General features: G+C 34.1%; 2 protein-coding genes across 3 annotated transcripts; one reads left to right on the plus strand and one right to left on the minus strand.

Annotated features, from left to right (window-relative positions):
- Window positions 1-1,491: 1,491 nt before the first annotated feature.
- Window positions 1,492-6,238, minus strand: LOC123223646 (3-oxoacyl-[acyl-carrier-protein] synthase, mitochondrial). 2 transcript variants are annotated; one of them, XM_044646917.1, is made up of 14 exons: window positions 6,027-6,236; window positions 5,502-5,731; window positions 5,092-5,199; window positions 4,938-5,009; window positions 4,671-4,757; window positions 4,023-4,174; window positions 3,497-3,577; window positions 3,351-3,384; window positions 3,175-3,241; window positions 3,013-3,089; window positions 2,840-2,900; window positions 2,657-2,739; window positions 2,496-2,567; window positions 1,492-2,011 (listed from the first exon to the last, which is right to left on the minus strand). In XM_044646917.1, exons 1-14 carry the CDS (start codon window positions 6,142-6,144, stop codon window positions 1,850-1,852), a joined length of 1,404 nt encoding a protein of 467 aa, XP_044502852.1. In that variant the 5' UTR covers window positions 6,145-6,236; the 3' UTR covers window positions 1,492-1,849. The 2 variants fall into 2 exon arrangements, 1 of the variants encoding a protein (XP_044502852.1); XR_006503826.1 differs by having other exon boundaries at window positions 1,943-2,011; window positions 2,657-2,771; window positions 6,027-6,238.
- Window positions 6,239-8,419: 2,181 nt separating this feature from the next.
- LOC123223898 (protein-tyrosine-phosphatase IBR5-like) lies at window positions 8,420-12,363 on the plus strand. Its single transcript, XM_044647362.1, has 5 exons — window positions 8,420-8,921; window positions 10,036-10,135; window positions 11,033-11,090; window positions 11,335-11,441; window positions 11,785-12,363. Exons 1-5 carry the CDS (start codon window positions 8,685-8,687, stop codon window positions 12,096-12,098), a joined length of 816 nt encoding a protein of 271 aa, XP_044503297.1. The 5' UTR covers window positions 8,420-8,684; the 3' UTR covers window positions 12,099-12,363.
- The last annotated feature ends 1,835 nt before the right edge of the window (window positions 12,364-14,198 follow it).

Below are 14,198 nucleotides of genomic sequence, written 5' to 3' on the forward strand. Positions count from 1 at the left end.
TTCAGGTGAAACTTATGAAATGCAGAATGATGTTGTTGTCCGACCTTTTAAAACTCACCATCTCATACCTAGCCAGGTGGGTTGAGACTTGGACATAGATGTTTATCAGTATGCAATGTCTTTTAATATCAAGAAATTGAAAGCTTGGAATTCCTACGATCCTAAGCATGAAGCTGCATGAATTTGTTCTGGGCTATGTCATCTACTCACTCAGAAGAAAAACTTAGAAAGCAGTACATTCATCTGAAAGGGAAGCAAATCGAGAGATTGAAGAAGTTTGGTGTCAAGGTTTGTCTCTTACTGCATAAAAGTTTTCATATTCCTCCGTTACTAAAGTATTAAATTTTCAATCATCTCATCATTACAGATTGCAGATATCATACTATCTCCTGAGGTGGCCTTTACAGGAGATACAATGCCGGAGTATATGCTTAATCCACGTAATGCAAATGTGTTGAGGGCAAAAGTTCTTATAACTGAGGTATAGATAATTAGAATTCTTGTTTCTCTGATTCTATATTTTAAATTTACCTGAGTTTTTTGATATTATTTAGAGGTTACTTGTTAATTTACTTGCATAAACTGGTGGATTCTGAACCTTATTATTTCTAGCCAATTCGGTCAGGCCATGAATCATAGATGTATGGGACCTTCAGCAATATCAAGTCATGGTTCTTGCAATCAAGATTTCACATATATTTCTCTAGTTTCTTTTCTTTTTTTTTAAATTTGGTCATAATCTGGTAAATCTTCGTATCTGACGGTGAAGCTTTTCTTCTAGGCAAGCATGCACAACAACATGGTCATACTCATTTGTCAGTGCTTGGCCATTCTGGAATCTGTTTATTCTCTCTTAGAATTTGTAATCAGTTATAATGTGTATGGGGGAAGATGTGATCCCTATCATTATTATTATTTTCTGTAATCACTTCAGAAATCTTGCCTTACTAATAGTAAATGGCTCAAAATGTATTATTTTGTTAATGTAATAGAAGCATTGTTTCATTTGAATAAATGAAGTGTAGGACAGCTTGTTAATGGTTACTCACGCTCGTTCTTGGATAGCCAAAGAGGATTGAACCTAGCATATCACCCTCTGCCCCATTTTTAGCAGATGTGAAGATGGCAATTGGGTCTATGTTCATTCATGGCTGTCATAGTGTTTCCAGGAGCTGGTTGTAGAGCTATAAAATAAGACTTTTGAACTGAGGAAAGATAAAGTCGTATCAAGATTCAAGCAGGTGTTATCATATGCATTTGTGTGTACTCTTGACTCCTAAATTCTGTTCCATTTGGCATGATTTTTCACATTGAACAACTGAAAAGAATCATACTGAGAAGTATGATCAAATAATTTTCGCATCAAGCTGCAAAACTCAAAACCTATCACATAGGCCAATTGATAGCAAAATTCTGAATTTGGTGCAATAGTCAATGCTAACAACTCAAAGGGGAAACTACCAAAATTCACATAAAACAGTAAAATTTCCATTAGGTTCCAAGAGAATAATAAATTTAATTAAATGATGTGATATAATGTATGTCTACGTAGATTAAAAAAAAAGTGTACCTCTCTACAATAAAAAGCTTCTCCTTTCAAGTTTGAGAGATTCGCAACAAAAAACCCCTCCTTACTCCATGCAGTTTCATTCATCATATTATGCCGGATAACCAATTTAGGGATAACCTTCCTGATCTGAGTACAAAAACAAACATGAAAAACTATTTGCTTTGCAGCCACATCTTTCCTGAGATGGAGTACAATCACTCAAGTAAAATTTGACATGATCTTTTACTTGGTTCTCTAGCTCCATATGTAGATGCCGCTACTTCAATCCTGTGGTTGAGGTCAACACTTGGTGAAGAGCAGTGATGCATTAGTTCCTCCAAAACCAAAAGAGTTCGATAAAGCTGCAGCTATTGAGAGCTTCTTTGAAGAAGTTAAAGGGATGAAAGTGTCATTGAATATAGGATCTGGCTTAGAGAGATTGAGAGTTAATGGCGCAATTCCCTGAGAAGAGATATAACCGTCATTAGTAATCATGCCAAACTTTCTATAAGCTGTGGGGTCCCAAACGGTTGAAATAGAAAATACTACATTTGGATCTTCAAATTGCAGTAATGTGAAAAAAAAAAATGCAATAAAAAAGGGCATAAAAAATGAATCTTAGAATTCAGCTCCATAAGAATGCATTAACTTTACACGGAAGTGAGCATCATAATGGTTAATTTCATGGTATTGTGTATTGAAAACCTAATTTTCCGTTTCATGTATTGAGTATCGTATACATATCATTTTTCACCTGTATCGAATCATATTATAAGATACGTATCGTATATCGTAGAATGTTGATAACAATGGTCAATTTAACTGGTTCAAGTACTCTATCTTCTGGCTGCTAAGAACTTTCCTAAAAGCTATCTACCATCAATCATCAATGTACAAATGCTTCTAACTAATCAATCAAAAACCTTTTTAATTAAATATTACTTACATGGTGTATGGCTAAAACCGCAAATATTGCTTCTACAGCTCCAGCTGCTCCAAGAAGATGGCCGACAGCACCCTAGAACATAAATTATCAACAATAAAATCACAAAGTATGACCACTTCTACTAGGCATACATAATATACAACTAAATGATCATTGCCAACCTTTGTGGAGGAAAATGCCAAAGCCCCTGACATTGCATGGTCAGAGAATACAGATTTTATAGCACTGGCCTCCACAGTATCACCTGAATTGCAGCAACATAGCCCACATGAAAAGCTGTCATAAGAAATACAACACTCAAGTTACCAGGGAACTAGCAAATTATAGAAGGTGAAATGGTTTACCCAGAGGTGTTGATGTAGCATGGGCATTTATATAATTCACTTGACTAGGATGAAGTCCAGACTGCCAGAAAAACACAAGCATATTTATTTTAAGACACAACACAACCAAAATGGCATATTATGGGCGCTTTAGCATGTTATGGTTTACATGGTGTATTAGCATATTAATTTACCTGTTTTAAGGCTTGCTTCATGGCCAAAATGGCACCTCTTCCATCAGCATGTGGTTGAGTAATGTGATAAGCATCACCTGCACGGCAATATTGCCTTCAGAAACTAATGATTTACCAAAGTAGGACCATAGATAAAAATACTTGCAACTTCTTTGACCTAACCTGACATCCCATAGCCGCGAACCTCTGCATAAATTTTTGCGCCTCGCTCTTTCGCATGCTCAAGTTCCTTCAATGAGAGAAATGAATTAACCAACGGCAAGAACAATCAAGATTAATCCATTGAGAATGTTGGACAGCAGGGATTGAAATGTGTACCAGATCATTTCTCCACTCACCTCTAATATCAAAACACCGGAACCTTCACCTATACTGAGCTCAAAGCATCAAGTTTCAGTTATAAAAAGGATCCAAAAAAAAAGAGAAAAAAACACCAACACACTAATTAATACAAAAGTTGAACACAAAAAATCTGCAAACTTACACAAACCCATCGCGATCACAATCAAAAGGTCGTGAAGCTTCTTGAGGAGCAGAATTGTACTTTGTAGTCAAAGCCCTCAACCTGGATTTTGTTAAATAGTTACTAGCTAGTGAATATAAAACACATTATCTCATACATAATAGAAGGAAACATAACTTCCTTGAGGCATACCTCATAATAAATGAAATCATCATAGCCTAAAATTATGAATATTCACCACCAAATTGTTTTGCATGCTTATTGCCCCAAAGCAAAATACTAGAAAACACCAGTTTCCTTCAATGTGATCATGAGAATGACAAAAAAACACTATCGAAGGTCCAACTGTATATTTTTATCTCACATTTAGCAACACCTATTCATAATATAATATATATTTCTTTTATCTCATAATATAATATAATATAATATATGTTTCTTTTATCCACCTTGAACCATTCCTATGGCTAACAAAAAGAAGCTGCTGAACAGAGCAATGAATCAGTAACTGGCATGGGAATAAAGCACATAATTTTGTGATGCCTACCTACAAAATCCTGCTATAGATAAAGCATCAATACTGGACTCAGTGCCTCCAGCCACCATAACATCAGCATCCCCAAATTGAATCATCCTTGCAGCATCACCAATAGAATGTGCCCCAGTAGCACAAGCAGTCACTGCAGCATGGTTTGGTCCCTATTTCAATAACATAAGACTACACAATAGTATCCTTTCTTTTTCAAACAACAGAAAAAGTAAACATTATTACTACAAATAAGAAAATGAAACAGTGAAATATAAATAATGGCTTTTTGAGAGTGATAAACTCCAAGCCACTATTTTGCAAAGTATTTCTACATACTAATCATTCTACCTATATTGATCTGGGATTATAAGATCTCATTTTTATCTAGTCTAAACTGACAAATGGACCAATTGTGTAACTACCTATATTTAAAATTTTTTAGATATTATTCTCCAATTGGCCAAAATTTTACCGATAGCCGAATGGTTCATCCCCAAAAGATTTGAACTAGGAACCATGACCAATAGGGAGACAAAGCACTATGTCATGAACTCTGATAAATGCATAAATTGCCCACATGAGAAATACAGTTCAATGACTTAACTTATATATGCCAAAGCTGATTATACTATATAGCGATTTTCACTTTAGAATTTAAACACGCACCTGGAATCCATACTTCATGCTCACATGACCAGAAGCCATGTTAATTAATATTCTGGGAGTAAAAAATGGACTAAGCCGGCGAAGACGCTGAAAAGGCACAGTTATCACTCATAAAATTATTAATTTCAAAAACCAGTTAAGTCATCAATATAGACCACACTAAGACGTTGAGCCGAGAAACATATTAACTCTAAGTAGCAGTGGTGACAGTGAAAGACGTTTTAGAATCAATTTTCTAAATATAGTAAGTAATAGAAATAAACCAACCTTTTCACACATCAATTGTGCTGCATCCACTATGTCACCTATGCTTCCTATACCCCCACCAATAGATACTCCCTGTGTTTACCACATTTGAAAAATATTTATCACTAAGAAGTAGAATACAAAGAGATTTTATCTCAGTATAAAAAATGATTACCGTTCTTTCCTTCTTCTCTTGACTGTCAGGTAGCCATTTTGCATCATGTAGAGCCTCATCAGCTGCGCATAAAGCATAGGCTATAAACCTTGCAATTGATCGGTGGTCCTAAATGAATTTAAGAAATAGAAAAACTACGATGATGTGAAAATCCTCCTAAGTAGCATAGAAAACATTAGAAACTCCATCTTAGATCATCCAGAAGTAAGACAAAGTTAGCAAATTGAAGAGGCCAATACCAAAACCCCTGATTTGGCACTCACCTAATCATGCACCAAAAATTCATTCAGACCATATACCTTGACCTCATCATAAACCAACATATACCCACATACAAAACAGAACATCATTGAAAATAGCCAATAGGATTAAATAGTAACAGAGCAAAACACAAACAACAGGATAATTACCTTAGAATTTAGCCATAAAGCTTCATTGAATTGATCAGGATTCGTTCCACAAGGCACAATTGCAGCAACTTTAGAAGTTAACTGATCAAATGCATGTAATTGAGCATCTTTATCAAAATTATTCATCTTAAGGTCGTCAATTGTTATTGCTCTTATTCCACATTTACCACCTATCAAACGCTTCCACGTGGGCTCCACGCCGCAACCAAGCGGCGTCACCATGCCCACGCCTGAAAAGAAATATAATGAAAGTTTATTGACATTAAAAATTGTGATTCGAAAATGAGTCTAAAACAAAAACTACAGTTCCAACTCAATTTTCTTGACGCTTCTAAATGTATTTGAAGCAATATTCTCTACTGAGATGAAAAATAAAAGCTTCTTTTTTAAAAGATTTTATAGTAGTGGTTAAGATTCTAATCAAAACTCCGTTTTTGAAAACATTTCAAGTAAAAAATAGAAGCTAAATTTTGTAAAAAAGGGTCCTGGTGCAGACCTAAAAAAGCAGAAGTAAGGGCGTTTTACCAGTGACGACAACTCTTCGAAGGGGAGGAAGAGGAGGTGGATCAAACGAAGAGGAAATGTAACGAGAAAACTGAAAGCGAGAGGGGCAAAACAGTCGGCGCCAAGAAGAGTTAACCATGACTTTCTTCTTTGAATTTGGGAAGCGTTATCAGTAGAGTGCCGCTACTGCTAGGAACTGGTGACAGCGGGAACTTGCCGTGATATTGGTTATGTCACAAGCGTGTGCTTTTACAAGCCAAATCACCTTCTCCCACCCAAGGTTTAGTTAACCTTCAACTCACACCCGTTGATTTTTTTAAATCCGAATACCCATTTATTTATTAAATTTTATTACTACTATTAAAAATAAAATTATCATTTAAAATTTTGATTTATATTTATATTTTAAAATCACTTTTAAGTTTTAAAATTTTTATTTATGCCTCTTAACTTTATATTTTTTAAGTTTAAAAACTGATTTTTTTCTTTGAAACTTTGGTTACAAACTCTCATTTCTTTTTTATATATATTGGCCACCCTCTAGTTTTTTAAAAAATTTCAATTTCACCTATTTCTCTCCCTCAATTTAAACTATCATTCTCTTTGACAATCGTTCGTAGTTTTCAATAGTCAGCTCTCTCTCTGGGGATCACTCTCACTTCCCTATCCAGTTATCTTCATCTTTGTTTTATGCAAAATTGTCTGAGAAGAAGACTCGTGTCACTCTCCCTTCTTCAACAAAAACGGTTGAAAAAGGAAAGGAAATAGAAGACATGAGGGAGAGAGTTAATGACAGAAACGACGAACTTTCATTGGAGAGAAGAAGAGTTTAAATTGAGGGAGAGAAAAGAATGAAATCAAAATTTTTTATAAAGTTAGGGGCAACATATATGAAAGAAAGATAAGAATTTATAACCTAGTTTGAAAGAGAAAAAAGTTAAAATTTAAAGGTGGTGTTAAAATATGAATTTAAATAAAATTTATAAATAATAAAATTATTTTTAATAATAATAATAAATTTTAATAAACAAATAAATATTTAAATTTTAAAAATTTTGTTAGCGTGCAGTTGAATTTACACTAAAGCTTAGGTCGTGGAAATAAGTTTTTTCGTTACTCTCATGAAACTCAGTGGGTTAAGACCCAGATAGAGCATTCTTTTCTTTTTCTTAATAATTATACACAAAATATGAAATAATATTTGTTTTTTAATGCAAATGATAAAAATAATTGTTTTTAATTTTACTCTTACTTTTCGCCTTCTCCCATTAGAATGACCGAATTTTTAAAATTCTATACAAAAATTACATACCTCCAATTTGATGCAATTATTTATATGTAAACTAAATTTTTAGTCGTTCAATTCACCCAACCCCTTGTCAATGCAATAAATAACCCTAAATTTTTTTTTATAATAACCCTAAATTTTAGGGTAATTAATTAAAATAAGTAAAATTTTAAGCGTTTATACGTTTTTAGACCACCTTAGAAAAGTTTTACCAAAATAAGCAAATCGTATTTTTTTAACCCTTTTTACCCTTATGTTGAAAAACCAAGTAAAAATATTTTTTCTGAGAATGTGCGTTGGTTTTTGGCGGTTACGATGGTAGCTAGGGATTTTACAATGAAACCCTAAATATGTCGAATGTATATGGATGTTTTTGAATATTTCGAACGCTTAAAATGATATAGTTTCGATGTTAATGAATGCCTAAAAGTGTAGCTGTTGAGAGACAAAAACGCAAAAAGTGAACAGTGTCACGCAAACTGTGAACAGTGTTATGCAAACTGCGCAAACCACGCAAATACTCTTCACATCGTGCAAAAAATACTGTTCACAGACTATGATATCTACTTTTGCGCGATGTAAACAATGTTTGCGCGATGTGAACAGGTTTACGCGGTGTAAACAGTGTTTGCGTGATGTGAACAGGTTTGCGCAGCACTATAAATTTGCGCAGTTTGCGTGACACTGTAAATTTGCGCGCTTTTGTCTCTCAACGGCTACACTTCCAGACATCCATTAACATTGAAACTACATCATTTTAAGCGTTCGAAACATTAAAAAACATCCATATACATAATTCGACATATTTAGGGTTTCAGTGTAAAATCCCTAACCACCATCGTAACCGCCATAAACCGACGCACATTCTCAGAAAAAATATTTTTACTTGGTTTTTCAACATAAGGGTAAAAAGGGTAAAAAAAATACGATTTACTTATTTTAGTAAAACTTTTCTAAAGTGACCTAAAAACGTATAAACGCTTAAAATTTTGTTTATTTTAATTAATTACCCTAAATTTTATCAGTAAGATTTTTCAATTAACTTTGAATTCAAGTGCACGTGGCAGAAAAGAATTGGTTAGAAATGCCATTACAAATCTACAAGAAAGAAGGCCATAGCTGGAAATAGGAAACAAAACAAAACAAAAAAAAAAAAGGAACTGTCCCGACGAGTGCATACATGCACATGCCCCGTCAAGAATCTCGCAAAATCAAACGCTCTGAACAAAGCCCGAGAATTTGAATTTCATATTGCGACTCTATTTCACATAAATCAACCTCAGTTTAATCACCATCAATCCAAATCCACATCCTCTTTTAATCGAATCTTTGTATATTTTGAGCTTGATTAAACACTTACTATTCAGATAACAACACTAATTATAGTTGTTATGAGGAAGAGGGAGAGAGAGAACCCATGTGGGGTTTGTGGGCACTACCACAAGTATGAGGAGGGAGAAGTCTGCGGGATTTGCGGCCACCGCTCCACCTCCTCATCCGAGAAACCATCCCTTCATATCAGCGCCTTCCCCTCCGAGATCCTTCCGGAGTTTCTCTATTTGGGTAGCTACGACAACGCCTCTCGCTCTGAGTTGCTTAAGACTCAGGGGATTACTCGCGTTCTTAATGTGAGAATTTGTGTTCGTAGATGTAATAATTATTTGATTGTGTTGTTTTTAAAAGCGCGTTTCGTTGTTATGTTAGGGTTTACAGTTTGGTATTAATGTGATATGATGAATTGTTGAAAATTTTGTAAATTTATTTTTAATTTCAAAGCTTGATGTCACGGGTTAAGTTCATGGGCTGAGTAAAACATAAATTTCATAAGAGGAAATTTTCTATATATATTTTTGAGTTTGAGTTGGCGGCTCATAAGGGTTTTGGGGGGGTGGGGGGGTGGGGGGGGGGGTGGGGGTGTGTGGTGCGTGGTGTGGGGGGCGGTGTGGGGTGTGTGCGGTGGAGGCTTTAAGAAGGTTGTGTTGTGTTTGATGATTTCTGTGACTGATTTGTGATTGGCATTTAGGATTGAATAGAAGTAAGGTATTGGAGCTGATGAAAAATGCAATAGAGGGGGTATTCTTTGCATTTCGTCTTGGAGTATTTGCATAGAGAAGATAGATAGAAGTTTTTGGATCAGAAAATATTGGCACATAAAAGATAAGGCAAGTAGAAATCTGAAGATTATCAATATTAGGAACATTGAAATATGTTGAAAGACCTTCTTGTGTATCAACAAGAAAACTGCTAAGATTTGATTTTTATATGATTTGAATTTAAACTGGTTTGGTTAATGGATTTCCTTAAATGGCCAAAGGAAGGAAAGCTTTGGGACGATCCATAAATGGCTAGCAAATTGAGTTATGATGTAAAATGTGGTGCTCAGTTATGCTCTTCAAACTCAATGTATGCTAATGGGACTGATACTTCCAATGTTTGATTCCTTTTTTTGAGATTTGGTGGATGTTATGTTTTTTTTTTTCCTTATCATGATAAGTTAAAATTTGATTGCTTATTAATATTTTGATCTTTAGTACTATCCAGGTTAATTATTTGATGCTTTGCGGCATTGACTAAAGCTATTGGCCCATTTTTCTTTTCTCTTACATAGATTCTCATTCATTTGGGCCTAACTGCCTCCATCAATTTATTGTTTATATATGATAAAAACCTGTGATTTTCAGTTTCTCACTTTTTAATGAATTCTGGCATATTCTTATACCACCTACTTTGGCATGTCTGCAGACAGTTCCTTCCTGTCAAAATCTCTACAAGAACTCATTTACCTATCACTGCCTTCAAGATGACAAAACTTTACAATTTGATGATGCAATTGTTTTTTTAGGTATGTGTCTATTTGTTGCTGATTGTGGATTGGTATTTGATGGTATATGTTTATTTTTTAATTTATAAACCTCTGATTTTGAGTTTATTTATTCATTGACGATATGTAGTTTAATTCAAACATAGTGCCTATGCATGCATTCTGCCAAATCTGATTACTATTCATTCAGTTGGCTACCTATATTCATTTCTTTTGCTGCAGTTGGCCAGTTTCTAATGTGTGTTTGTGTATTATAACATATTTGTTGTAGTTAGGTTTTATTTTGCATCAGGAAGTGAGAATGAAAATGTGCTTTGTCTGAGAGCTATAAATCCTGTGTGCTCTTTTTGTGCCGCCTTTGGGACATGAAACCAACATCTGCTGTAGTTATTCGTTAGTACAAAGTAACCATTTATCCTTTTATTGTAATTCAGATAATTATGTGCAGATCTTATAAAAGAAAATTAGAATGAGAAAAGGTCATTATTAATTTCCAAAAATTGAGATTGTTTTGTGTGTTTAAATGTTTAGCTTTTCCGATTGTGCTGTTAGCTTAGATTTTAGTTACCAACCTGGGCTCATCATGTTATTTGTGCAGCAAGTTTTTAAATTCCTTTGTTTATCAATCAATTACTTGGTTAATTTTGTATAGAGACACTGATAAATGCCATAATAATGAGAGTGGAGAATTGCATACTTGTATTATGATTCAATGGAATAGGAGTAACAATATTGTCTCAAATGTGATTTTAAAAAAAATTAATGGGATTGTTGTCGGATTTGATCAATGGCTTTGCAGTAACTCATATGTTTCATGCTTAAAAGCAGTTGCTGTTCACATATCATGAAAGTTTATTTACTCTGCAAGGCATAGAATATTGCTCACAAATATTCTTTTCCCAACTTTTTCTTTGGCAGAACAATGTGAGAAAGACAAGGCTCGAGTTCTTGTGCACTGCATGTCTGGAAAAAACAGGTTGCTTATTACTCACAAATAACTTATCCTTTTGGTTAAAGGGAATAGTGGAAACTCAAAACCCACTCACATGCACATTAAATGATAGACAGTGAAATGATAGAAACAGGCTTTATGTACTGCCTGTTATGTGTTGTGCATGATCCTGTTGGTGTTGAATTCTGCTAACTTCTGAAAATTGTTTAGTGATGATTCCTCTAGAGCACTGAACACTATTGAATTGTGATGATGTTCTATTTGACAGGTCACCAGCTATTGTAATAGCTTACTTGATGAAGCGTAAAGGATGGAGGTTTCTGCAGAGTTATCAGTGGGTGAAAGAGCGGAGACCGTCTGTTGACTTAACACAAGGTATGAACATTTCTGGATGACAGACTTGCATGTTTGTGAACAGAAGCATTGATTGTGCTGTTGGAATTTTAGTGAATGGGATATGATATGTTTAATTGAAATTGGTCTGGGAAAGTGCACAGGATTCTTCTACATTTGGTTGTAAAAGGATGGACGATGTAACTTCTGATATATGAATGTTCAAGCCTGCAATAAACATCTCAGATTGGAAAGAATAGTTTTTGTCATAGTGGTCCAAAGATTTGATTTAAGATTATTTTTACTGTTGTCTTTCTTGCAATATTTGTGAGAATGTCCCTGACTTTTCCATTAACCTTAACTTTGTGTCTGCTGGGAATTGCAGCTGTCTACCAGCAGTTGCAGGAGTATGAACAAAAGATCTTTGGGTCAATTGATGCTGGCAACCCTCCCGTGCCCTTCTTTCCGTCAGCTCTACCATCCCTTACCTTTGGCTTCACAAAGGCTAGTGATCCGGTTACTGTCCCTGCTTTCAGTAGTAGCTTTGGCACAGCCTCCATTTTTTCTGGAGCTCTAAATATTCCTCCACAGGAGTTTACATTTGGAGCTGGCCAGGCCAAGAAGAACGTCTCTGAAACTACTTTCGCTGACAACATACCAAACCCAAATGCGAGTGATATGCCAATGGATAGTTCTTGAATCACTTCCCTCTTTCTTTGGGAGATCAGCCATGTGCCACAAGTTGACCGAGCCCGCTTAGGTAAAATTTTTAAATTTATCTGAAATCTGGTTGTAAAGTGGGAGTAAATGCCCTGACTTTTCGTTTGTGAGATTTGAGGTTCAGATACAGTCTGGGTTCCTTCTTCTTCAGTTCAATATTCCACGGCTGTGCTATCTGGCTTGTTCTCAAAATTGATACAAGATATGTTTTAAATAGAGATTTTAGCCTTGCTTAGTGTGTAAACTTATGTTTTGCCATACACATTGTCTTATAGTTCTAGCTCATTCTATTTTCCTGGTCTTGAATGCTAAATAGAATTATGTGGATAAGATGTGTAACAGTGGAAAAAGAAATGTGAAGCTTGTTGTCTCAAAATAAAATAGAAGCAAGCCTTTTTTATTTGGGTCGGAAAGCGTAAAGGAAGTCAGTCCATTTTGAACTTGCTGGCACCCCTCGTGTTTATATGCATGTGATCATTCCGTTTCAATAATAAGATAAGTTTCTGCTTTTTCCACGTCAGGCAAAGCAAGATTTTCATTGAAACCAATATAATACAGAGTCTCCAAGGCAGCTGTAATTCAAATAAGCAGGTTAAAGTCAAGGACTACTGGAGCTTGAAAATTCTTATTAACCCTCTCTATGTCGTCAGTTGACGGATCAAGAAGCACATGACAAAAAAATAATAGGCCGAAAGACTTATTCCCACCAAAACGTTTGTTGTAAAACTAAATTAATACTAATTCAGTATTGAAAATTTAAAATTTAAAATTGTTGAAATTAACAAAAATTATTATTTAACTAGTAACATATTAAAAATAATAAAACGTTATGTATTTTTTTTTAAGTGTAAAAAATTAATAATTTTCTTTTTATATTATTCTTTGAAAAATCACATTCCACCCCCCCCCCACCCCGACACCCTAGGTTTTACTTTCAACCCATTGTTTCTCCAACTGACGATGGTTAGTTTCCCTCTGCGACAAATTACATCTTCACTCTTAGAGCTATCGATGGATGACATCTTCTCTCTAGCGTTCATCTTTGTCTTTATCTTCTTTATTGTTTTCAACAAAGACTCCAGAGAAAAAGGGGGATAAAAGAGAGAAGGTTGTTGAAGGGAGAGAGAGCTAGAGAAAACTCACCAAAAAATGGAAATCTAACAAAGGAAAAAATGTGAATTTTCAAAATTTAATTCTAGGAAAAAATTGTTAGTTTTCTAAATTTAGGGAAAAATGAATAATCTTTTATTATTTTTAATATATTATTAGTTAAATAATGATTTTACTCTCTGAAACTAATTATTTATATTAATTTTAATTGTCTATAGACGGGAATTTGGGTTTCAATGTTTAGTAGGTACCAGTTTGGGTTTACAACAAACCTTGGGTGGGAATATGTTTTTTGACCAAAATAAAAAAACTAAGAGAAAGGATATAGACCTTTTAATTAATTAAGAGTTTGTAAAAACTATATCAATAAAATTATACGTATATATTTGTGTACACAATTTATATATATAGATAATATATTATCAGATAATTGAATAATTTTAAATTAAAAATAAAATAGACTTAATAATATGATGACACATCTAGGGGTAGATATGAACCAAATTGAGCCCGAACACCCCTTGGTTTAAGTTTGACTCCAATAAAAAATAGCTAAGCTTTGTCGAGCCAATATTAAGGGTGGTTCGAGTTTGGTTCGAATGAAAGTAATTCAATTTGAGTTTAACTCAAATTTATAGTTCAAATATGTAGCGTAAATTCGTAGTTTGAATTCGTAGTTTATTAATAAAACGACGTCGTTTAACAATTATTTAACATAATTCAAATTGAAATACGAGCTAAGTTCAAATTAAATCAAGTTATATATTCAATTCGTGAGCCAAATTGAGTTGAACACTTTATAATTCAAGTTCAACTCAATGTTAAAATGAATCAAATCTTTTAATTCGAACTCAATTCATATTCGAAATAAACGAATTCACATTTGGCTTTTAAGTTTGAGTCAGCTCAATTCAAGTCTAGTTCTAAATACATTATTTATATATTTAAATTATGTATCAAAATTATATA

The sequence above is a fragment of the Mangifera indica genome, chromosome 8 (assembly GCF_011075055.1).
Source record: "Mangifera indica cultivar Alphonso chromosome 8, CATAS_Mindica_2.1, whole genome shotgun sequence".
In the NCBI taxonomy this organism is placed as follows: domain Eukaryota; kingdom Viridiplantae; phylum Streptophyta; class Magnoliopsida; order Sapindales; family Anacardiaceae; genus Mangifera; species Mangifera indica.